A 25,839-nucleotide genomic window follows, 5' to 3' on the forward strand; every position below is an offset into this window, starting at 1 on the left:
TAACTATTAGAGGTAAGGATGCTTTATTTTAAACAATTGATTAAAATATAAATTCCACAGGAAAATGTTTTTCTTAATGTCTTTTTTTCCATACATCATTACATGTTCTTACATATGATTCGTACCCAAAATGAAATAAAACATCTTAAGATGGATTAATAAAAAGAAATAACTTAGAATAAAGAATTTTTCAAACAAGCTGTGGATAATGTTAGGCTGTTTGTACTCTATATACTTCCCTCCAGGGGCAGTATCTTTATCTTTAAACATGAAAATGAAATGTAGCATGGACAGATGATCTATTTCATTAAATAAAAAAGATTAATTTTTTATTTTGCGTCATAATTATGATTTCTATAGGAACATTAAGGAGGCAAAATTTACAATTCTAAATCAGTATTTGTCTTCATCAAGGTATTTTTGTTTTGTTCTAAGACAAGCAGTTTGTTGAACCCTTCTGACAATGCACTGCTGTCTTCATCATCACTAAATGTAACCCAGTGACTGAAATCTTTCAGGTTGGGGTGTTTTAAATTCTCTGAAGTGTGTGCTGAAGAAGTAGCTGATGTTGCCTTTATGGAAAGAGGGCAGGAAGAAGGCACGTCCAGGTCCAAAAGACTGGTGTTCTCTGGAAGGGAGCTGGTATCCAAGCGTTGTGGATGCTGGCCTGCTGTTATAGGAAGGCCCTGGAGATTAGCATTCAGTTCTGCAGCAGTTGGTGTCAACAGTTTTGTTGTGCTGTTTTCTGGGCTGGTGGAGGCTGTAGGAGCTGAGCGAGCAAGGACATCAGTCTGGGGGCAGGACCCAAGGTTGTTGTTGTTGGAGTTGAACATTGACCCACTAAAAAGTGGGCTGTCACTGCTCTGGAGAACTTGCAGATGAAAAGCTGCAGGAGCAGACTTCTTCCTTCGTGGTGGCACCTTTGGGGCAAAGGGAATGCTCTGGGGAGGCAGTACAATGGCCTCAGCCATGCTTGCTGAGGGGGGCTGCCTTTCAGTGTTTCCCCGGCTCTCCTGGGGCTTTCCAGCTTGTGGTGTTCTGGGTTTAGGGACTGGAGTGATCTTGGTTGGACAAAGAATAGCTCTGTCTTCTAGATGAGGCTCTAGCAAGCCAAAAGGAGACTGTACTATCTGTTGGTCAAACTGCTCTTCTGTAGACGTGGCCTGAGGGGGAAAAGGAAGAAGAAATGTGAGAAAAAATGGGTACCTTAAAGTTTGAGTCACTACTGTTGCAAGTCTTATTGATGGCGTTACAAAGACAAACTGGCTGTCCTGGAAGTCCAAAGAGGAGGCTTGACAGCACAGTTCTACACTGTACCTGCTGGGCTCTGTGCTCATGCATTGTGCCTTGCACCCGTGTTCATTTAGAGAGAGCTATTTTGAGGACAGCCTGTTTACTCCCTGTGTGAGAAATATATCTCTTTCTGACCATCTCCCTTTCACATTAGGATTTTGCTCTGGGCCAAATTAACACAGTTCTGTGAAGAGTTATTTATTTGTGACATCTCTCCACTGACTAATATTATTTAAGCAAGAATGCATAGGGAGGCCTAAATTAATGGGCACGTGCCTTTGGGTATATCCTGATAGATAAGAATGAAGGACAATTAGCTAATGCTAACCCAATAAATGCATTAATGGCTCTGCCCTGTCTCACTGATGCTAGAAACTGAAGATTAAATTAAGCTCTCAAAGTACAGTCTAGCATATATCCACCATTTGAAAATATATAAATAATGAGCCCAGCTCAGTCTAAGAGGGCAAGGGCTCCTTCAGATTTCTCACGCTTGGTGTGATTGAATGTAAGCATTTAAATTCTTTATTACTCTTGCATAGAATTAAAAGATAATATAATTCTAATGCAGGCAAAATATTTACTCTGTATTTCATGATGGACATATCCCCTGCCACTTCTGTCTATATGCTGTTGTTAAGTTGCCTACATTTGACTGCACGCTCTTTTAGCGAGGTGGATTGGGTAGAGGTTTTCAAGTACACAACTCCCATCTGACCTCCCTCAGGTGGAGGAAGGAGTGGAATTCCAAAGCAGAATCAAATTGAAATGGATCTATTCCTGCAGAAGCTCTCACATAACTAACACCAAAATAGCAATCCCTCTCAGCACCTTTCAGGAGTGACCTGGGAATGGTGACAAAACAAACAAACTGACCACTACTTGGCATGTGCTTTCTGGTGGGTTTTTCTTTTGTTTGGGTTTTTGTGTGTGTCTGTTTTTTGCTTTTTTTGTGTGTGTGTCTTTGGTTCATTGGTTGGTTTGTTTTTGTTTTGTTTTGGGTTTGTTTGTTTGGGGGGTTTTGTGGGGTTTTTTTTTGGTTGGGTTCTTTTTTTTTTTTTTTTGGGTGAATCTGCTAAGTAAAGATGGCACAAAGTCCATTACAGAGAAGGGGTGAATGCCTTTAAGACAGGAAGGTAAGGCAGAAGCCCTGACAACTCAGAATAGAGTTTTCTTAGTAGAGGTTCTGTTAAAGGAAGAATATAAAAGGTTATATTTGTCTTTCTCTGGTACCTTAATTGCTTTCAACATTAAATAATTATTTCAGCAGCTCTAGAGGTGAACTGTTATCTTCACTATAGAGACCTGACAGAGATTAAAACCTGAACACCTACAGGTTTGTATTTTTAAGAACCTGAACTCTTGAGTAGACTCCAAAATTCAAATTGAAAGGCTGAATCCCATTACAAGGTGTGCAAAAAAAGCGAGGACACGGGATGCAGAACTGATGAAGAAGCTGCCTCAAGCCATTACAGAGTAAATCACTCATGGTCAAAAGTGAACACTGTGATGAAGAAGAGGTGAGTCTTAAATCCTGAGAAGGTTTAGACAAACCAGAAAAAAGGTAACAAAATCTAAGAGAATGAACTGAACTGACAAACAGAAAAGCGGAATATGGCTCTCTTTCCTTTCCAATCTTTCTTACATTTTATGCAAAATCATTTCAGTGCCTGCTGACGTGACAGGACTTCATACAAACTGTTTAACAGCCTACCCCTCCTGCCATTGTTCACATTGGGTAATGGAGGCTGGATGCATTTGGCTGCAACTGTCTTACATTTTCCACCTTGACTCCAGTCCTTTGCAGGGGTACTGGCTTCTTTGGAGTTGGAACTTTGGGTGGTGGACGGTGAGGCACAGGCACTGGTCCTGCCTGCGACCCTTGAAATGATGCTGACTTTAGGTTGCTGGGAGGAGGCTCGGGTTTCGTGAAAGTCTGGTTTCTGCTTGGAACAGGCTTTACTGCATCTTCCTGTAGTCCTGAAAAGCAAAACCAAATATGGCATCTCAGCCTGATGAGAATGCAGCTTCAAGGTATTTTCTTTCACGATCATCTTTCCCATAATGTTCAGGCCTAAAGGGCTGACTCAGGCCAAAAAGGTAGGTTTTAGAAATAAGAACAGACCTTTGCAATTCTATCACGTTTGTAATAATAAGCTGTTAGGGAAAAACTCCCATCTGAAATAATTTTATGTGAACTAGCAGTACTGTGCCACCATTTGGCCAAGTGGAAAAAACACTGGCTGGGGGTTCAGGAGTACTGGCCTAAAGTCCTAGTCTCCTTTTGCCCCAATCTGAAAAGTCAAGATAATGATACCAAGCATGTCTTGTAGAGTACTTTGGGAAAAACTGTGAATGCCAACTGGTGGTACAACATAAGGGACTGAAAGTGATGCTAACCAGACTAGTTTTCTCACCCACCTCAAGAGAAATGCTTAATGTGAATTTCAGAAGTAATGGGAAGTAAATCTGATTTCAAAATGAAATGAACAGCACTGAGGAACAAACAGAAGAATTTATGCCTTTATGATATTTCTAAATAAATGGAATTAGTCCAGACTACATTTGTTCTTTTTATAAATGAAAAAGTGATGTTTTTCTCCTAAACTGAGAGTCTTGCAAACTCAGGTAGCCATTCTCATTCATGCAGTGTCAGCAGAAAGACTGCATGCAACCCTGGAGGGTACATTCACAGTACCTAAGCTAGTTTCCTGCTCTAACTTGCCCTTGCAAAAGGCTCTCTTCTCCAGGGACTGGATAGAGAGCCTAAACACAGAGTAGCCTGTTAGCTTAACTATTCAAGCTGAAGTGCTGCAAGCTTCTATCTAGGTTACAACTATACTTGCTGTCCAAATGTGAACAGAATCCAGGTTATTTCTCCTGCAGCTGTATTTGCTCTGTAGTTCTGCTTGGAATAATAAACATTCACTAAATAGAGCAGCAAATATCTTTTATGCAACTCTGAGCTAACACAGGCACCACTTTAGTAAGATCCCATCTTTATATTTTAATTTTTCTGACTAAATCTGGACATAAATAACCTAAGGTGCTCCTAGTAGCAGGTTCTACAACAAAATATAAAACTTTAATCATCTTCAAAAAAGGTTAATATTACCAGAACTGACAGAGAATACCATGTACAATTTTGCAAGAATGTGTTCAGGTGAAATTCTGAATAGAAATATGTGCATCTGGGCTATGATGAGATGGATGAATACACCTACAGTTTTCTTTATTTAAAGATTTTCAGAAGTCAGTAAGAAAGCTGTGCTCACCTCCTTTGGCTTCCATAAGACATCTAATAGCTTCTTCTGCTTCCTCAGCTGTGGTGGTTTTGATCTGCTTGACATTGTAAGGTTTGCTTATTCCAGTCCGGACTTTAGGCTTTAAAAAAAATATGAGAATGAGTAATCTTGAGAGAATTGATTTTTCTTTTACACCTGTAATTCTACAGCTAAGATTCTGTTCTTGCCAGTGGCAATTCAGAATTTAGTATAAATTAACTTAAGAATCTTTTGGCAAATATTACATTTTTGCTACCAGCACTATTCATTCTCTCTCTCTCTCTCTCTCTCTTTGGCCTTCCTAATTCCTGGCACTTTATTAACTTTTTTCTAGTGTCCAGCAGGGCCTACAGTCTGGTATTACAGTACTAGAAGTTATCTTAGCATTTTCAGCTCAGACATGTGATGGACTTCCTTCCTTGTATGACAGGTGCATCCTGTACATGATGCTCAGTGTCAGTGTAGATGGAAGAGATCAGGACAATGGCAAGAGGCCATGCTGAGCAGCAGGACTCACTGGCTGCTGAGGGGCTCCAAGTAGCAGCTTTGCTGTTGCCAGGATGGAGCAGGTGGAATGGCTTCCTGGAGAGAGGGAACCATCTGAGGGGGACTTTTTGACTGATGTTCCGGCTGAAAGAGGAATAAAAATAGCTTTTTACATTCAAGAGCTGGTACAACATTTTATCTGCAATGGAGCAAAAACAATGTGCTTGGAAACTGTTTGTGATAAATAAAAGAGATGAAGAGATGCCATCACCCTCCCTGCTCCTCCAGGGACAGATACATTAAGCAAGACCTTCCTGTAGGACACTGAGGACCTTGAGTCCCTCTGCGTGAGTGCCAAGAGTCAGACACTTTAATCTAGGCAGAGTGATGTGCTTAACGGTCACTGGTCTAATCTAAGGTGAAAAAAAAATCTCAACACAGAACAAAATGCTGAAATCTTGAACTGTTTCAGGAAGCAGTTTCCTAGTTAGTCTTACTTTCATTTAATTAATTAGATAACCTCAGTGCACTAACATTGCACACTAGGCACAGAAATACAGATACTGGTGTTGCCACTTCTGTGCAACAGACTCAGAAATGAATGGGAATAATCCTTCTAACAGGGAGCCTGACAGAACCTTTAATTTAAGACTGGAAAATGTACACAAAAGAGAGATTTTTGGGCTGCAAGAAAAACATGATGTATAGCTTGTCTAAGACAGAAAGCAAAGATGATGTTGCTGATCTCGCAATCAGCATTCACCAAGAAGTAGCCATAAAAAAGGAGCAGCACAGCACTGATGGCATTTCAGGTGTGCAGAGCTTAGGTAAAGAGCATCACTTCCCCTTTGTGCCTCACTGAAAATCATAAGCCACTTTGCATTTCTTTCATAAACACAAAAGCAAGCAAGAATTGCTTGCAAAGCAGGAAAGGAAAAACTGTCCGGAACAAGTATTTTGTCAAAGCTTTTTATAAGTATGATTACAATTAATTCAGAAACCACGAAACTGTAAGAAAACACTCAGTAACTTTGGAAGTCAGTAGGCATAAATACCAATATTTTTATTGCCACAAGGTGGCTGCTCAACTCACCAACCTGAGTGATGAGTTCGTGTGAAACATATAGGCCATTCTATCTTACTAAAGGCACTTTTTTTGTGGAGTACCTGTCATTCTAGAGACAAACTTCTCCCAGCAGCCATACTCAAGCTGAAACAGGCTGGGAGGCAAGTACAAGTACCTCAACAGCCTGACGTTTCAGAACAAGAAATGGCAGGCAAAACCTGTTCAGCTGGGGCCAACACAGCATTAAAGAAAGTTAAACTCACCAGGAGGTGGAGGCCTCTGTGGCGGCTGAAGTGGCCGAGGCCTGGTAGGAATGGACAGAGACCTGCTTGTAATCCGGCGGTGGCATTCCCCACTTGCCTCCAGCTCCTGCTTCAAATCAGCCAGGTCTGTATCATCTATGGAAAATTTTTGAAGTATTTTTATTATTTATTTTTGAAGCATTATTGGGTGAAATGCACCAAATCCAAGTGATCAGGAGAGAGGTGACTGTGAATGGCTCACCTCAACCAGGTGTCTCAGCAACACAACATGGCTCCTTTCATATTGTTTTGTTCTCCCCCAGTGTCTGCCTGCTGCCACTGCAGGAAACATCTACCCTTTTGTCAAATGCTTCTCTCTCTCTCCTTTCCCACCATTTATTAACTGTTTGTACCAACACAAAGACTTGCTTGCATATGATTTCAGGGTTACTAGTCACGTTGTTAGATTCTGAGCTTTTTACAGCCAGACTTGGTGGCAACCTGCTCTCATTCAAACTGCCATGGCTAATCATGGCCAATTCCTTGCTCTTCCATCCCAAACACAGGAATTTCATCTGAGGATTAGACACCTTTTCTTGCTCAGGACAACTGTTTTTATGCCAGACAAAAATCTGTCTGAATGGCTCACTCATCACATCTCTGCTTTCCAGCAACATCTCCTAATAGGTACACCTGCCTCAGCCTGCTAGACTTTGGCTGCACCTTCCATCACTAAGTAATTACTGTCTTTCATCTCATCTAAGCCTCTCTGACAGCTGTAGAGAGGAGAAGTAAGGATTGCTTTATTGTCCCTGTCTGCTATAGTGAAGATTTTCACTTCAGTCCTCTTGCCCTGCCTCTGTTCTTTAGGGCTCCAAGACTCACTGGGTTTAGTTTCGTCCCTGTGGTTTGGAGGAGATGGGGAAGGAATTGTGTAGCAGCAGTCTCTCATACTTCAGGTATTTTTAAACAAGTTGTTGTTTTTCAGAAAGCTTTGTTCTGCCTCACAGCCTCCTACTCCCACTCAGCAGCGGATGGCATCCAGAGAGACAGAGCCTGTCATCTGCCCAGCCCACCCTCCCTCTTCTCTGCATTTTTAATACTTCTGAGCTGCAGAAACGAGCTCATCGGTAGGATCCAAGCAGTCATGCAGGCACCTAGAAGCACGGTTTGAAGTTCTGGCAGTGAAACCGAACGTGAAAAAACCAGCCATCACCACCCAATCCCTTCCCCCAAAAGGCTGCTGGCAGAGACATCAATTTTGTGAGGCTATGCCCTCCTCTGACCTCAGAAACACATATACACACTGTTGTGCCTGTCACTTGTTTCCAGCTGTGTCTAACACCAGCTACACAATCATCATACCTTCAATTAGGAGTTACCGAGGCAGAATTGGAAGCTTATGGAGGCATCTGAAATTGCAGACACTTTAAGATGAATTGAATATATCATATTTTGAGTTGTGTGAGATCATGACCCCATCCTGACCTCCTTCAAACTATACTCCATAATCTCTATTTACTTTGTGATATTTTTTGAGGGGAAGAGTTCATGTGGGTGACAAGAGTCACTGCAGTTCTCTGTGGCTTAATGAATCATCACACAGTAGGCCAGAGGTGCTTGGAGGGCAAGGCACCCTATAATAAAAGTGATTGGATTCACAGTATTTAATAATGATTCCTTGACTCAGGGCTAGGTTTCTGGGTCTGGCCACGCTGCACCGAGCCTATGACTCAAGATGGGCAAGAAAGCCACAAATCACTGTTGGAAAATCTGTCTATGTAAATGTAGGAATCTCATTTTATCTTTTTGAACTCTACTTCTGACTCAACCTTTGGAGGTATTAAAGTTTTCACGGTTATGTCAGAGGACAAAGCACTTCTGAGAGTGGAGAATCACAGCTACTGAATCACTTGGTGTCACAATCAAGTGTTTAATACGCAACCCAGCCTGTCAATGCTTGGCCACTAAAGCATGTCCTGATCACATCCCACTGGCTTAGCTAGTTCTTGGTGCAGTTTTTGTCAGTATTCTCTTCACAGCTTTATCTTCTCTTTACCGAGTCATATCACAATAATGTGCAAACAAGCCATGTGGCCAAGAAAAAAGTTAACGCACTTATGAAGTACTACAAGAATGAATATATATTTTCTGTGAACCTCAACTTCCTCAGAAATAAATCAAATGGGAACAAAGGAGAAACTTTAGGCCTCTCAAGTAATATGAACAAAACAACCTCCCAGCTTACACCCGACTGCTTTAACACTGGTACTACTCAAAGGAGAGTTGAGCCCATCACTGAATCAAACAGGATTCCTTTGGTTTGATTTTGCACTGGGCCTAAGAAAACAACATACAATCTTTTTTTGCATGCTCTGCTGCCAAACAATATCAAGTGAATAAAAAGACTTAGTTTCTCATGGCTATAAAACAGCATTTTTCAGCACTCTTGCCTTGCTCTGGGCTAGAGAGAAGGAGAATCTAAGCTTTATTGCTGTTATGCCTGAGGGCCTCAGTTACAGTCACTAACTCAATGGGAGTTGAGCATGAATAGCTACTACAGGAGGACCTAGAATGAAAATAAAAATGAATAGGAAAATACAACAGGAGAACAAACAACAAACCTTCAGGTCTTACTTTAAGGAAGGTAGATACTTTACCTTTATACAGTCGTGGGTTTTGTCCAGATTTGTTTGAAAGAGCTATGGATGCACAATGTCCGGAGCCATCAGACATATCTTCTGCTGTGTCTGCTACTAGGTATTGACACAAAGCATCATCTAAATAATCATCTTCATCCTCTATATCACCTGGATTAAAATATTAGATAACACAGAATTAGTGAGCAAATGCATTCTCTATCTCTCCATACTACCAATGAATTAACCTATACTATCAATTAATTTAATACACAGGCTGGGCAAGATTCTTGTGTAACCAACCCATGTGTTTCATTACAGTGTGTCTCTATACAGACAACTGTACCATACACTGAATTTGCTAACATATATCAAAACACTAAATTGATAGGATGATCTAAGTAGCAGGTCTCTGCCAAAGTACAGTGTCAGGTCATGACTTTAGTTACAATCCTCTCTTAAAAAAGTGTGGCTTTGTTACAAATCAAGATATAACTGACACTCACACTGTACCTTCCCTGTGCAACCAAAGTCAGCGAAGCAATTTCTCACAACTTTGCTTAGAAACCTGTTGCTTACCTTCTGAGTCATAGTCCAAACTTGAAAAGTCAAAATTTTCTTCCAGAAGATGGGAATTTGCCGTAGGGGACATGGGGACAACGCTGTCCCGTTTTCGAGCAATTTCCTCATGAAGGCCCTTTAGCCAGTCTTTAGTCTTGGGCTGGATCTTCACTGTTCTGCCTCTAATCTAATGCAAAGAAAGAATTGTTCCCCTTTGCCAAGCAACTTCACAGAACAAGAACACCTGAACAAAATAAGCAAATGTTGCCTGCTGTACAATTGCTTCAGAAACTGATGCAACTTCAGAAGCTAAATGAAAAGGAAACACTCTTCCTAACCCCATAACCCTGTTTTCAGACTGTAGCAATATTCTTGAAAGAAAATGAACTTCACAGCTCAAAAGCACTGCTGTTGCACTTGGGAAATATTGGAGAAATAGGTGAAACATCAAATATCATCAAAAGGATACTATGATAGTAATATTGGTGTGGGAGGTTTCAATTTTTGAGTCAGCAGTTTTAAAACACACAAGAGTTTGTTGCCTGCTGCCATCTGTAAGGAGACTCTCTGATTATATATGGTTGATGTGTACGCAAAAGTATATTATTAAACAGGTTAGGACTACTGCTGTCTACCTGTGTTGCTCTATGACATTTGGGGTGAAATGTATCCAAGCCAGCAGGATATATTACGACAGGAAAATTAGCTTAAAAAGTTCTCAGCCCAGGTTCCCAGCACCTTCACACACTGTGTATATACAATTGTGTTTCAGTCCATGCTATCAATGGCATGAGTCAAATTAAAAGAGAAAACTGCAAATATTAAAGAAGAATGAGAGTTAAATCCATTACTTCAGGGTTGAGTTTACAGGGCAGCCCCACAAACAGTTTTATCAGCAAAAATGAGGGGGTTGATGAATTGCAGAGTACATGCGTGGGAAGGAAGAGCAGGGGATGGGAAGGTAAACGCCTACTGCTAAAGCTGAATTTGCCATGGAGGCCAATGAATCATGTTGTTCCAGCTTGGTAGAAGGAGTTTATTTGATACACTTAAGAGAAATGAAAAATCTCCAAACCACAATCATGGGGATGCTTTGGCAACAGTATAAAGTCACACAGAATCTCAGGAGAACTTCTTCAAGTGCCAGAACAATGACCAAGTCCATGTATTCTGCAGTGGTATCAGAGGCTAGATCCTAAGAACTGCTTAGGTGCTCCATGAAAGATCACCTCATGCCATCCTGAAACTGAAATACTGCATTGAAAGCCTCAGCAGTGGTGAAAGCTAAGGACTTTGTGAGCACTAACTTCCTTTGAAATAATGCTACTTGATTTACCTAGAAACTCAACTACCTTATTCTAAGCAGCCACTTTTGAGAAATTTGTTATGAAATTATTGTTATAGGTTTGAGAGAATCTTACTTTGACACCATCTATATCCATAACATGAAGAGCTGACTTGCTGTCTGCAAATGTCACCAGCATTTGACCTCCAATGATCCTAGTGAAAAAAGGCAGAGGAGAAAAAACAGTGCATTTTACTCCACAATTGCATAAAACCCTTAAAGGCAAGTATGATAGTTTTCTATCCTATATAGATATATATCTCATATGATATATATGTATCATATATATATATGAGATACATATATAGCTATGTATTTGGTTTTAGTTGTATTTTCCTTCACAATTCTATTTTTTGGGGAGGAGTAGGTGATCTGTGAATCCCACTTCTCTCCCTTCCTCCCTCGTGTGCTCCTAAAGCAGCAGTACAAACATCCCAACAGCTGTTGACGGGGCACCCAGTCCAATATCCACACTCCCTCTGTACTGACTTCTATGGTTCTGCATACCCTTCACCTCAGAGGACATGTTCCCAAAGACTAGTATACCACCAAGATCTAAAGCAATTAAAACGAACTAAACCAAAACCACCAAAGCATGTTCTTTTCTTGCTCATTTTCTTCACAAGCAAGGTGATGCTGCTGTTCCTGCAGGGCTGCTTTTGAACCCTCAGTTAATATTGGTACTTCACAAAACTACACAACAACAGGTTATCAGCTTTCTCCATTAATAAATGGATCCAATACAACATAAACAAGTTTCTGGTGGTGTTCAACTGTTAGGTCTTTTGCCTGTATTTCTCAAAACAGAAGTCTCATAGCTGTGCTGGAGCCCTGTACAGAATCAATCAGAATGAAATTAAGCTGCTCTGCCAGAAGGTATCACACTCTCCCTCTCAAACACAGCACGTGACAGCACTGCAAGAAGCTGTACTATTATCAAAACAGCAGTAGACCACCAACAGAAAGGAGACCCAGCCAGGAAATCCTACTGAGTGTGAAAGAGTTGTGGAAGAGAGTAGATCTCCTCAGAGGAGGTAAAGCAGGGCCCAAAGACCCACCAGAAACAGAAATGCATGGAAGTGAGGCCTGAATCTAAAGGTGCTAATTTACATCAAAGCTTCTGCTTTATGATGCTGTCTTGAATAAAATTCTCTTCCACTCAGCCAAGAGCTGTTAGACTATTTCTTTAACAGGTTGTTGTGAGGTATAAGGTATTCAAAACATTTGTATTACATTTCTAATGAAGATTTCAACATGCAGAAAAGGAATTAAACATAGTACCTTCCAAAACAAAGTTAACTCTGTCAGGACAAAAGAGATTTTCTAGTCTGTGCTTTTAATAGATAACATGCCATTTCAGATCCCAAACTTACCTAACCAGAACAACAGTGCCATAATCCTCAAACATTTGCATAAGCTCTGTGCGCAAGTCCTCAGGAAATTCATTTTTCTCTTCAGGTGTTGGTGATAGCAGATTTACCACTACTGTGGCATCCAGTGGTCCCTGGAAAGATGACACTTCCCGGAAAACACTCTCACGGGCAGCTTCATTAACCTCCTGAACTTCCACTTCTACAATAGCTAACACTGGCCTACGTGAAACAAAGGAAAAATGCTTATTTAAAAATAAGAAATGCTTATATAAATCTAAAGTCTATTTCAAGAAGTAGGGCAGGTAAGCTTCATTTTTCCTGCAGTGGTCAAGATCATGCCTTGAGCACTATTAATTATATTTCCCAGCCCTGCATTACCTCAATATAACAGTGAGGACACACCATAAAGGATTTTAAATAACAGTTGTATGTAGCACTTTTGGCAAACCCGCAGACTAAAAATACCAGGATACTTCGCTCATTATCAAACAGCTGTGTCCCAAAACCTCTATAGATCAGCATGGAAATATATTATTTTCTGTTAGAGAAGGCCACATAAAGATATCTTCTTCCAAAAATTAAGGACAAGGTACTCTAAGTGTATAATGTTTTTATGTAGCAAATATATGTCAATCATTATGAGCTGCCAAGGCTGCAAACTTGCTTCTTGAGCCGTTTCTTACAAATTACCTCTCTGTGTGTTAGATCTGAATAAAATTGAGAGAGCTGTCTGAAAGAGTAAAACTCATCTCAGTGGAAGCAATCCACATTCCCAGATTTCCACCTGCACATACACACAGAGCAGTAACGGGAATGGCTGCTCTTATAACTATGTTAAAATTGCTGCCTCCTAGTTTTAATAGACCTGGCTCTTGAATACTTATTACCAGGGCATAAGAAAGCAACAATAGCAAAGCTAGAAAGGGATAGTAAAGGGGAAAAATGTATAGGAAGCATTACTATTTCCTTAAGCACTGTGAATCATAATGCATTTCCATATGTCACAAAGATACAGCTATGCCCTTTTTCTAGCACAGACTTTGGGAAAGAAAACCTGCTGACTGTAATTAAAAAGCAGTATTTGCAACCAAGTTTGCTGAAACAGAAAGCCATGTATAACAGCCATGTTTCACAGATTGCATCCTCAGGGTCCTGTATAATGAGTGCAGTAGCTCCACTGTGCTTTTTGGAACACAGCAATGTCAAAGCCTTGACACAGATAAATTGATTGCAAGAGGCATGTTCTTCCATTGCTGGAGGAATACAGAACAGTCCTTGCATGCAAGAGCACTATGAGAAGCACAGAGACAGCTCCTGGGGGTCAATGAGCACTGCTAGGAGGAACAATATTGTAGCATTTCCACAGGGCATGCAAGGGGTGAGACAAATATTACTCTGAATGGAAGGGACCTTTCAAAGCGTATTTATTACCAAATTTGTTTCTCAGAAGTGAAGCAGAGAACAAGTTTAACAAAGAAAGGTCATCATATCCCTAAAGAGAAGTTAATGATATGGATCAACCAGAAGCACTGGTCTTTGATTTTTCTTCCTTCTCCCATCTCCATTTTTAAGGGAGGTGCAGAAGACCCACACTTGACTACTGTGAAGAGGTCAAACCTGGCCCTATGTGGCCTGTCTTACACCTGTTCAGGTCACACAGTCCCAACCTCCTCCTCTCCTGCAGGAAGCTGAATGGAAGTCCATCAGAGCAGCTTCCTGAGGTGTCAGAGCTTTCTGAAACCAAGCAACAGAAAGCCCTGTTTTCTACACCTGTTGCTGCAACTTATCCAGTGTTTGTTGAGATCACAGTGCAACAAAAATAAATACATGACTATAGATACTTGCCACCCTGGTATAAAACCCACTATGAGGGGAAAAAACCCCACCAAACAGGTACTGAACACAGAATAAGGGTGTAATTCCTGTTATAATTAGACTTGGCCCCTCACTCTGAAGGTGTAATTCAGTATGACACAATCTAACCTGGCAGTCCTTTCTCTGATTGTTTGCATAGGACTTTACCTGTGGTCTGATGCTTGCAGCTCCGCTCTCCCATAATACATCAAGGCTCCAGGGGTCCAGGTGTGCCTCACTTTAGTATCACCATTCAGATCACTGTCTAGAAGATTGATCTCTCCAGCTGTGCAGGACAAAACATGATTTAAAACTCACTCAAAGCTAGTTTTACTAACAGTTAAACACTATTTTATAAGAATGCTCTTCACAGACCCAAGTAGTGGGAGGTGGGTTTTTTTTTGTTCTTGTATATAACATTCCAGGAAGAGCTTTTATCCTAAAAGATTTACAAATTAGGGACTAGAATGAAAAAATACAGAAAGGACTGGGAGTGCAACCAAGACAGCTGATCACTAGAATAAGAAACTTGCAAAATGGTTGACCTGAATGTCACCCAATTAATTACCTGTACTCTCTCTCTTTTCTGGGTTGATAGAGTCTTATTAGTATTTTGCCTCCTGTCCCATTACTGAGCATGGAAATTGTACTTGGAAATGACATTGCAAATCTGAATATTACACAGGTATTGGAGAAATAACACACAAGAGGTGGGAGAAAGCAAACCCATGCACATCAAGTCCCCAAATACTTCTTTTGCAATGCATTAAGGTGACAGAAAGTGCTCCAGACATTATGCTAGAGTGAGGTATTCTATTGTTAATAACAGGAAAGTTTTTAGGTCACTGTTTGGGCAAACGGATAACTATCTCTTTTCTGTCGAGCAGAAAATGAGTTAATATGGAATATGGCATTTCTGCCGAATCACTCACACTGGGGCTACACTTCTTTCTCAGAAAGCAAGTAGGCTTTTAGCCTATAACAGTAAGAAGAAGCAACACAAAACAATTAGAACTGAGAGGCAGAAGAGCCTTGCCACCAGCAGTAAAGGAGAGGAACTCTAGTAGTGAACTAAGAAAAGCTTTGCAGGGCTTGGAAGTTGGGTGAACAGATAAGGGGTCAGTAATATACCCGTGTGAAATAGCTGTGAGAGGCCTACAAGCTCTAAAGAAAGGAACCTGCCTTGACTCTTGCAGACCAGCTAGTTAGATCCTACATTCTGTGTGTATTCCAAATACTAAAGTCCCCCAGGGGCAAGCTTTGCCATACAAAATAAGGAATATGCATCGAAAATGCGGAAGGGTGTTCCTTCTCTAAAATGAAAACAGTCAGCACAAGAGGGCTGTCTTAACTTCCTTATTATGTCTCACACAGCTTTTTTTCCCAGATTGCATCTCTTATCAATGGCTTAAGCTCCTCATTTTACTTTGTTTTTCATTCCTTAAATAAGAGTGCATAACTGTATCCCATTGATATGTACTCTCTGATTGCCCTATTTTTGCTTTGTAGTTTTTACACTTAACATAATCATGGTATGACTTAAATTCCAAGCAGAAGTTCCCAGGCATGTGAAAAATCACATCTGCAGGGATAGGCCAAATTAATTCTCCAGTGATTACACTTTTAATATGAATTCATTCAAATTTAGAAACATCGGGGCACAGATTTTTCACAGTCTGAGAGAATGGTTATGAAAACTGTCCCTGGATATGCAAAGAAATACTTCTTATTTTGTAACTGTAACTTTTGAATAACAAGTGAAAACAGCCTTCTGTTGTGCTGGCCATTCATGATCTCAAAGTACTTTGTAAGCACTAATTAATGAAATCTCCCCCAATTGCCAGCAGAAATATTCCTAAAAATTACCAAGACAGAAGAAATTACAGAAAACTGCTTATACATCTACTGAGGACAGCAGTTATAACAATCTAGCCATTATAAGACAGGAACTTCATGCACACTAATGATTCTGCTGAAAACAACAGAATAATTTCTACATTGCTACAGGTGATTTGTTTTCAGTTCTTCAGTGAGCTCCCAGCACCTTTTTGATCTGTAGCATGAAGCCTTTTTTCACACACTCAAGAAGAAAGGGCTTTTTCTATCTCTGCAAGTTAATCCAGTGAAACAGAAGGAACATCTGCTTTAATAAAGCACCATTCACTAATTCTGGATGAATTCTAAAACAACTTTCCAATTACAGAATCACAGGATATGCTGAGATGGAAGGGACCCACAAGGATCAAGTCCAACACTTTGCCCTGCACAGGATCATCCCCAAGAGTCACACCATGTGCCTGAGAGTATCATCCAAACACTTCTTGAACTCTGTCAGGCTTGGTGCTGTGACCACTGCCTTGGGGAGCCCGTTCCAGTGCACAACTACCCTCTGGGTGAAGAGCCTTTTTCTAATATCCAACCTAAACCTCCACTGACAAAACTTCAGGCCATTCCCTTGGGTCCTGTCACTGATCCCCACAGAGAAGAGATCAGTGCCTGCTCCTCCTCTTCCCCTCATGAGGAAGTTGTAGAGTGCAATGAAGTCTCCCCTCAGTCTCCTCTTCTCCAGCTGAACAGACCAAGTGACCTCAGCTGCTCTTCATACAGCTTCCCCTCAAGGCCCTTCACCATCTTCGTTGCCCTCCTTTGGACAGTCTCTAATAGCTTAATAACTTTCTTATATTGCAGGACCAAACTGCACACAATATCCAAGGTGAGGCCGCACCACTGCAGAGCAGAGTTGGACAATCAGATAAAGAAGGAGGAAAGATTCTACGCACCTGTTTTTTCAAAAGGCAGTTTCTTTCTCCACCAAAGCACTCTGTCAGTCCATGCTGGAGTTCTGCACTTATCACTTGTATCATAAGCCTCTGAGCCAACATCATATTTATATGTTGGTCCAAAATTAATAGTCCCTTCATGGAAGTCTTTAAAAATCTATTAAAATAAATAATATTTCTTTGATTAAGTTACAGCTGAGGTAGGTCCCATTCTGAAGTATCAATTTCTTTGCAAACAAATAACATACTGAGTTTTAAACAAAGTGTTACATTCACGTGCTACAAACAAGGGTCTGAAAACACAACTTCTTCACTCTCTCAAGGAACAAGGGCAAGACAATATGCAGGTATTCAAGAACATTAGATATACTGCCTTACTTTTCCACTGGATTTTTGCTGTTGCAGTTGATCAAATTCCAGAAGTGTCTTCCAATCTTGACGTTTGAGAAAATAAAAGACTTCTTCGTATGTTAGATCAATGCGATAGTTAAAGTCACCACACCAGAAGACATAGTCATGTGAGAACATGCTCTGCCCCTAGTTCAGAGGTACAGAATACCGTTAATGTTAAATGACATTCATGAAAATACCTTTAAAATGCACTGAAATGTACAACTCAGTCTCTCTGAGTTACTAAATAGTAGACCCACTTGTCACATTCTATTTGTTCAAATTCATCTTGTGGTAAAATAGAATGGTTCCTTCACTGTCTTTGGCATCCTGCTGAGCTGAATTTTGTAAACAAGAGTATCAGACTCTGACCCTTCTTTCTTGAAAGTATGTCTAAGCTGGAACCCAGCTTTATATTCACAATTTGGCCGTCATGAATATTTAAAATATATGTTTGTTTCCCTAACACATTCCACATGTATATATTTACATATTCTAAATATAACAGCAAATGTATTTCTGCTACCAAGGCACATTCAGCAACAAAGCTCCTGAGTAAGAACAAGCTCCAAATTTGATCTTATGTGCACGTCATAATTTTATAAATGCATTGAAATAAAGCGTCAATGAAAATTCACTCCAGATCTAAATTTAGTATCCTGTCCTCTAACCAGTCTTCCCCCTTCCCTCACTCCGCCCCCCCCCCCCCTCCCCAGTTAAGCTATAAACCTCCAAACCTGAGACGTTTATCAGGGAAACGTTACGGAGCTCTTGCTGTCACAGCACTAGAGGGCACTCTTTATATGCGTTATACACACAAGGTACGTTTAGCTATTGCAGATGTAAAGGACATCAAATAGTTAATAAGGTATTAGAAGGAAAAACTACCACAAACACAACTTTATGGCCATTTGGAACAGATCGTCTATGCAGGACGTCCAGTCTGTCAGTATTAGCTCCTACATAAACCAACTGATTGATATGCTGCATGTGCCAAGCCTCTAAACCTTGCAAACAACAGGAAGTTAAAATTTTATGCTTTGCAACCTAAATGCCATTTTTTGCTGACTAACCAGAATACAAAAACTGGTCCAACCTCCCCCCCCCCCACCACCACCTCCGGCTTAGGACCTCTCTGGAGAGGTCCAAGAAAGGAAGTATTGTGGAAATTAAAGCAATCAACATTAAGGGAACCAAAGGAGTACTGCTATCAAATCCCATGGGTTATCTACTGGTCTGAGGAGACAAGCTGGAAATAAAAAACTAGGGTGATTGATTTGACACAATTTAGGGGAAAAGTTATTCATACAGACCAATAGTGCCTATTTGCCACACTCTGAGAAAAGCCAGCAGTTCCTTGACGCTGACACATTCACGAGGACAAAATGAAAGGAATGAAAAGTACCATGTCAGTGACCAAGAACTGGTATATCATACCCGAGCAGGAGCAGCTAAAGCACTGGTGTACTGAATAGCATGGATGGTCTTTCAGGAATTCTAACTAGTGCCAGCAAGAGCTATCAATATCATGCTCTCCGGCTCTAACCAGTCACTTAGATCTTATCCATGATGCCTTAGAGATGCCTCAATTAAATTGCATTATTTTGAAAGATTGACTTGAAAACTGTGCATAGCTGAGGACTTTTCAAGCACTGCAGTAACTCAAATTTTGAAAGGAGTAATACTTTTGTAAAGCAAGTGCTATACTGGGTGGTATCTAGTCTCCTGTGAAGCAGTTCCTTACTGTATTTTTTTTAACATTTTTTTATCATTTTCTTTTATTCCCATTCTCTGTGGCACTGAGATGAATTCTTTGATGACCTGTCACCAAATACATCCTGAGGCCAGCTTTCACAATGTAAAGACACCAGCCTTATCTCCAGTGCTTTTAGCATACATACATCTACACTTACCATTGGGAAGCTGAGTTTCTGTGTGATTTCTTTATAATCTTCATTCCTCTCTTTCACCTGAGTCTGCCCAGCAGTTAAGTGACTGCATATAAAGCAGAAACTGGTACTATAGAACTGAAAACGAATGCTCACTGCCCCTTTATTTCCAGCTTTTCCTCCCATTCCTGTTTTCACAGTGTCTATTGCTACATCCCTGGATTAAAAAAAAAAATAGAAAGAGAACAGAGTAAAGGACTGCAGGGACAAACATTCAATTAACTTTGACTGCAACATAAAGGAAAAGCCAGTTTACAACACCATGTTTTCTCCCCTCCAGAAAGCTTGCTGCTTTTAAGCACATCTTCTAGTTTCTTGATGATATTCAAGTACTTATGTTTCAAATTAAGTATAATACAATAGTACAGAAATAAAACTATTTGAAAAGATTTTCCTCCTCTACTTGTCCCTTCCAAACAGACCAGCAAGACCTGATTTCTGAAATACTGGGAATTTCTACAGAATATACTTTTCAAGTTTACCTCTACCATGATCCTTAAAATAAGGATAATAACTAAATTTACCGTTATGTTTCCTTTTACTTTTGAACATAGCAGAATCTGCTTTTCAGACATTTAAAAAATTAATTAGTGTTCATATGTATTGGAACCCAACTTCACAGTTCATGATGGATTTTTCATTCAATTAAACAGCAATAGATCATAATCCATAGTTTATTAAATCAGATGTGATACAATCAGTGATTATTGGATACAACTATTTATGTCTAACTCCTAAATGAGTTCTGTACTCATGACAAATTGCTTAGGGTCTCTATGTTGTTAATTACTTAGTATTTCAATGTAGCATACACTTTACTACAGAAAGATAACTTGGTAAAAAGACTACCTGCTCTCAGGATAATTTCTCCCAGATATCCAACATGGCTGTCTGATCAGATAAGTAAATGATGAGATCATTGCTGTAACCAACCCCAGCATCATGCCTGTACTTCCCAGTGAGAAAATTTTACTTTCCAGAGAGAAGTCAAGTAGATCTGGGCTAGAATGTTACTGATTTTTAGAAGGGGCATGCAGAAAACTGCTAAGTCTCATTTGAAGTATTCTCAGAAATTCACGATCTAGATGATGCCGGATGTTACAGGTCCTGTTCCTCATGCCTCTCATTTTCTTCTCTCTTCCTCCCCCATCTTTTGTATCTTTCTTCTCCCTCTTTAATTTCCTGTCTTTTCCTCACAGTAGGACACCACCAGAAGACACCCTCAGGGAGGCAAAGGAAGAACATCTAAGTTTTCCTTGAAACAATGGGATTTAAGCACTCTGAAAGAAGCACATGTTCAGGCTTTTCACTCTAAAGAGTCCTCCCTTCCTGCTGCCTGCCTACCCAACTCCTGATTGATATTCATCTGATTTGCATTCACGGCAAAGGTTATGCTGAGACAACCCACTGTAAATTCACTGCTTGAATTTCATCAATCCTTTCACTGCTGTATAAACTTCAGCTACTGTCTCATTTTATTTCTCTATTCTCTATCTTATGTCTAAATCTCTTCAATCTCTGCAAGCACAGAAGCCTTTTTTTGCACTTCTGATCATCTTTGTTTTCTTTTTCTAGATATGGGACAACTACGCAAGCATACAGGTTAGGTTTGATTATGCTCACGTAACACATAACAGTGCATTTGCATTAAATGGTGAAACTTAGTCACTAAAATCAAACCCTTCCTTTTTTCTCTTGAGTTTCAAAAGGCTACATCCAATTTTTAGCAACTGATTCAGAGCCACTGTACTGTTCTGCTTTTGATTTTCATTTAAACCATGCACTTTCTACTGGATTACTCAAATTTTTCGTAAGCCAGGTGAAAAGTCAAAAAAACAGAGAAACACTTCTCCTCTGGTATGCTTCATAGCAGGAAAAAAAATTTTTTTTGAAGAAAGATTACTGGGAAGGCAATGCAAGACCATCAGTTACCTGGATTGCATTCCTCTGCCTGGCCTACAGCACCTGATGTCACACAAGCTCTGTTCTGATCTTTTCAGTAGATATGAGATCAGAGGGAAGAAACAGGCAGCTTTTGATATTTTAATCACAAAATGCAGTGGCCGATCAGTGTCCCTAATAGTAGAGAGGACTGTTTGAATCATTCTGGGCTTTATGGTCAGATGCTCAAAGATAGTTTTGGCTAATTATTCATTTCCTAACCATTTACACATAGCCTGCATAATTCTTGCCCAAGGCAAAGGCATTTTAATGCAGATATCCCTGTGGCTGGGTAATCTTGGAGGAGTTTGGTCACCCTCCAGGGTCATCTGTGCTAGTAACATGAGGATCTGCAGCTCTGCACCCTCCTGACTAGGCACATAGTTCTGGTTCTCTGTGGCATCTGGGAGGCAAAACACTTAATAGCTCTCAAGACAAATACTCTTTGCTCTCAACTCTATAAAATGTCAGGGGTCAAAATTAGGTCTCTTTTCCCCAACTCCCTTTCCACCTTTTCAATCATCCTTTTCAGATCTGGAACTAAACCTGTTTCCGTAAGGAAACAGTAAGGGGAGGGTTCAAAAGTAAAACCTGCCCTTCAGGCAGAGGAAGGCACTTGCCTTCATTCGGTGCACCAAACACTCTTGGACTTACTTGTCCAGGTCATTCCTTTTCCAGAAAGACAGTACCCAAACAAGGTGCTCCACCCTGACTGCCCACCTGGAGCATACCTAATGATGGACTCCAGACTACTGCCTCCTGGTAACATGTCTCTCTCCCACAAGGAGCAGAGACCAAAATCCAGGTCTGCATGACTCTCACCAAGCTGTAAAATCACTCCCATGCTCTCTGGCCACACTCCAACAGCAGGTGTTACTGAAGACACAGGTTGGGGTTTTTTGTGGTGGGGGTGGGGGGGGAAGTTGTTTGGTTGTTTGGTTGGTTTGGTTTAGTTCTTTTTTTACCTGATGAAGGGGACATGATATGGTCGTACAAAGATGAAAAGACAAACACCAACAAGTTGTGCTGATGTCAGCTGAATGTAGCGATGAGTCCTGGAAATAGCTTTTTGAAGCTGCTCTCCCCACATTTTTCTATTCGTTGTACTGGAAAAAACATAAAATCATTTAATGGAATCAAAACAAACCACATACAGTCAATAAAATGAACAGATTAACTGTGCCTTAGGTTTACAGACATCCCATTAGGCTGTAGAACTTGAGGTGCTGTAGGATGCATGGCAGAGACAGATAACACCTCCTCCTAAGCGAGCCCAGAGTTAGTAGGGTCAGTGAGCCCAAGAACAGCACACAGTTATCCTGCTCCTGGATGTGTGAGGGATTTTATTTACTATGGTTAGAAAGATCCACACTCACAAGACTCTTCATACACCCATTCACTGGAGATAACTGGAAGCTGATTATAGCAATCATAACTGTAAAAGCAAATATCCATACCAATCTCATGACTTGTAAGATTTCTTGTGCTCACAACCACATCTGTAGACTTAGCTTTTTCTTATCTCCAAATTCAACCAATCCATGCAGATATATCACCAGCCCTGCAGCCATACTAAGCACTGCTGTAAGTTGTCATTCCCAGAACAGATAACTAACTGGCCAGCCTGATGAATCAGCATTGGAAACATTATCCTCAGGGATCCCTCCCTTTCAGATTCAAAAGGACCAGTACACACAACAGCCTACTGTACATGCTGACATGCCAAGCTCCGGCTTTGCCTTTAACTCCTTCTCTAGTCATAATTTTCACAAATACAATTAGCCACAGAGACATTTCATTCATTTTAGAATTTCCACATGAAGGCCAATTGTGTTTGTAGTCACTGAGCACATTTTTCCAACATCAGACAGGGGTTTAAGGACAACTGTTAAATCAATGTCAAACATCAGAATTCTTATCTGCCAACATAAGACTTAAGAGACTTAGAAAACACAGTGTATTCTACTGTGCAGAAGTTCACAGAGAAAGAACACTTCCAACACCATCCCAGTGACATTTGTTAACGGGAAACATATTTCCAGCTATGATTACAAGCAACAGACTTGGAAGGAAATATTCTATACATTTGACCATAAAAAAGAACATGGCTGGTTTCTTTGGGGAAGATGTTGCTCTTTTTGTTGGGGTTTTGGTTGGTTGGTTTGGTTTGGTTTGAGTTGCAGGGGGTGGGGAATTGTTTGGTTGTTTTTTTGTTTGGTTGGTTTTGGGTGTTTGTTGTTTAGGGATTTTTTTACCTACCTGGCATTTACAATATTGCCGGCACTTAACTCAACCATCTCTTCAAATCCCACTGCAAATATGTCAGGAGGGCAGTTATCATCATCTGTTGGCAAGAGGGAAAAGTCATATCAGAATTACTATTTTGTTGCTTCTTCTAATGATTTGTATTCTAATTTCTGTCAGAGATCCTTCCTGTAGTTCTATCCCCTGCCAAGCTATACATATTCATAGCTCCTTTAATCTAATCTCACAAAACAACCCCTGCAGTTCCTCTGAATTTTTTTCCTGTTTTTCTCCCACCAGTTGGTCTCCATCTCTTGCAGGAAGCAGTTCAGAACAGAACATTATATTGTAGCAATGTCAAGATGGGAAAATATTCAGTGTTCTCTCTCCCTCACTCCACTCATCACTGAAGCCACAACATCCCACTACCCACCATTTTTACCTGCTTGTCATTTTACCCAACATGCTCTTCCTTTTTGACACTGATTCCTATGTAACTGAAATTATTGTCCACACACCAGTATGTCACTTCCATCTCAATGCCTTCAGGAAGTTTATCTACTAGTTTAAGGAAGCTTTTGAAGTTTCTTCTTGTCTTCTTTCTTCCAAGTCCTTCTTAGATCACCCGCACTTAAGGTTAGGTCACTCTAGAGCACAGTGACCCCTCCCTTCCCTGGCCCAGGCCTGTGGATGTTACCCTGGTAAAACAGCAAAGATCAAATGCTCTCATATAATAGAGTGAAGAAAATCTGTTGACCTATCAGGTCTGTCCATTGCCTAAAGGGGTTTTATTTTTTTTAAACTGTCATATGACCATGGTGACAGTAACTTGATTCAACATGAAGACCTAAACAGCAGAGAAACATCAGATCTGACTCAGAAAGCACAAATGGAAAGAAAGATGAAATATACAGCAACTCTTTGTAGACACAAAGATGAAACTAGCCCATGACAGCTAGCCTCCTTTATTGGTTTAACATGACAGGTAGTGTCACATGTATTTCCCATTAATAATTTTGGACAGTTGCCTTTGAATACTTACACATTTGTGCAGGCACTGCACTGATACTAACATGAATGCAGACATTTCCACGGTTGTACCCTAACTCTGCCCATTCATAACTCACTTGTCTTCTAAAAGCTGCTTAGACCTATCATGTTATGGCTGCCTGTACCATGTAGTCCTGCTCCTCTGGTTCTCTCAGGGGAAGGCCTGGCAGGGCTAACACATGACAGGCTCTCAACAAATTATAATATCATGGGCATAGTATTGTGCTAACACATCTAAAGTGTTTCTGAAACAGACTGAACCAATCACCTACCTAAGCTGCTCAGACAGTGGTCTGCACCTAATCAAATATCACTCAAGTACTAAGGGTTCAAACAAGACAACTTGTATAAGTAGCCAAGGATTTGAGGAATGAATTCCTGACCTTCAAGATTAGGTACAGAACTATCCCTGTGATACCTGCAGGAAGCTAAATATTCCACTCCAACAACAAGAGCACAGGTTTTGTCACAGTTTTGTAACTACTCGGTTTTTAAGTGACAGAAAGTTCACTTTTCATTTACCTTCATAAAAATCTGTAAATCAATGACAATACCTGACCTTGTTGCATAAATAAGAAATTTGGCTGCCAATTTCAGCAAGGTACAAGCACAATAATTTTCTATACTACTAAAAAAAAAAGGAAATCACCTTTATCATAATAAATCTTTTTGTCTGAAGGCTTTGATAGTAACATTTCCAGACAAGCTCAGATTGTACAGATATGTTTAGCTCCATATAGACCAAGGAGATGTTCTGATGGTACCTATGCATGCAGCTCCCTCTCATGATAAAGAACAATGAACAGAGATATGGAAGAAGAAAATAAAATATGGGGTGCAGAATAAGCAGATACATCTCACAATTGACCTGCTGAAGGTTCAAAACAGTCACATGGTATAGACTCAGGAGATACTCTGACTATCAGGAGCCCTTCACACACCATTCCATTTCTGCAGCGAGGCAGCACAAGTATGGAGGAACTGATTACTCCCCCAAGAACTGAGAGAAGATACCCTCCAAGATGCACTGCTTTTGAAAGTCTGGTCAAGTCTTGTGTCCTGACTCACTGGACAGAAAATACTGCTTGCACATTTTGACTGTGAAAACTTACCTTGAAATTCTGAAACTCCAGAGAGCTTGGGAGAATCCAGCAGCCAGTCTGTCAGCTCACTGGTACCAAGGATGTTGCTTCGAAACTGCTTTCCCCCATTCACGTTCCAGGTCCCCGTGGCAACACGAACACGCTTGAAGCTTGTAAATTCAAACTGACGCTCTGACATGGCCTTCAAAATACTTGGAGTTACTGACAAAAGAGGGGAGAGAGAAAGAAGGTGTGTAAAA

At 40.4% G+C, this 25,839-nt stretch overlaps 1 protein-coding gene across 1 annotated transcript in view; it reads right to left on the minus strand.

Moving 5' to 3' along the window:
- The window catches only part of SYNJ2 (synaptojanin 2), a 70,201-nt gene continuing 44,362 nt past the window's right edge, over positions 1-25,839 (minus strand). Inside the window, exons 12-27 of the mRNA XM_051801549.1 lie at positions 25,610-25,801; positions 23,463-23,547; positions 22,169-22,309; positions 19,227-19,419; positions 17,302-17,460; positions 16,924-17,080; positions 14,312-14,429; positions 12,290-12,508; positions 10,993-11,071; positions 9,590-9,758; positions 9,032-9,181; positions 6,393-6,527; positions 5,095-5,207; positions 4,569-4,677; positions 3,071-3,273; positions 1-1,163 (exon numbers count right to left, since the gene is read on the minus strand). Coding sequence (XP_051657509.1) covers positions 381-1,163; positions 3,071-3,273; positions 4,569-4,677; positions 5,095-5,207; positions 6,393-6,527; positions 9,032-9,181; positions 9,590-9,758; positions 10,993-11,071; positions 12,290-12,508; positions 14,312-14,429; positions 16,924-17,080; positions 17,302-17,460; positions 19,227-19,419; positions 22,169-22,309; positions 23,463-23,547; positions 25,610-25,801 — 3,005 coding nt within the window. The 3' untranslated portion in view covers positions 1-380. The remainder of the gene's footprint in view (positions 1,164-3,070; positions 3,274-4,568; positions 4,678-5,094; positions 5,208-6,392; positions 6,528-9,031; positions 9,182-9,589; positions 9,759-10,992; positions 11,072-12,289; positions 12,509-14,311; positions 14,430-16,923; positions 17,081-17,301; positions 17,461-19,226; positions 19,420-22,168; positions 22,310-23,462; positions 23,548-25,609; positions 25,802-25,839) is intronic.

The sequence above is a fragment of the Manacus candei genome, unplaced genomic scaffold, assembly GCF_025592945.1.
Source record: "Manacus candei isolate 608988 ecotype Guabito, Panama unplaced genomic scaffold, ASM2559294v1 h1tg000052l, whole genome shotgun sequence".
Taxonomy (NCBI): Eukaryota; Metazoa; Chordata; class Aves; order Passeriformes; family Pipridae; genus Manacus; species Manacus candei.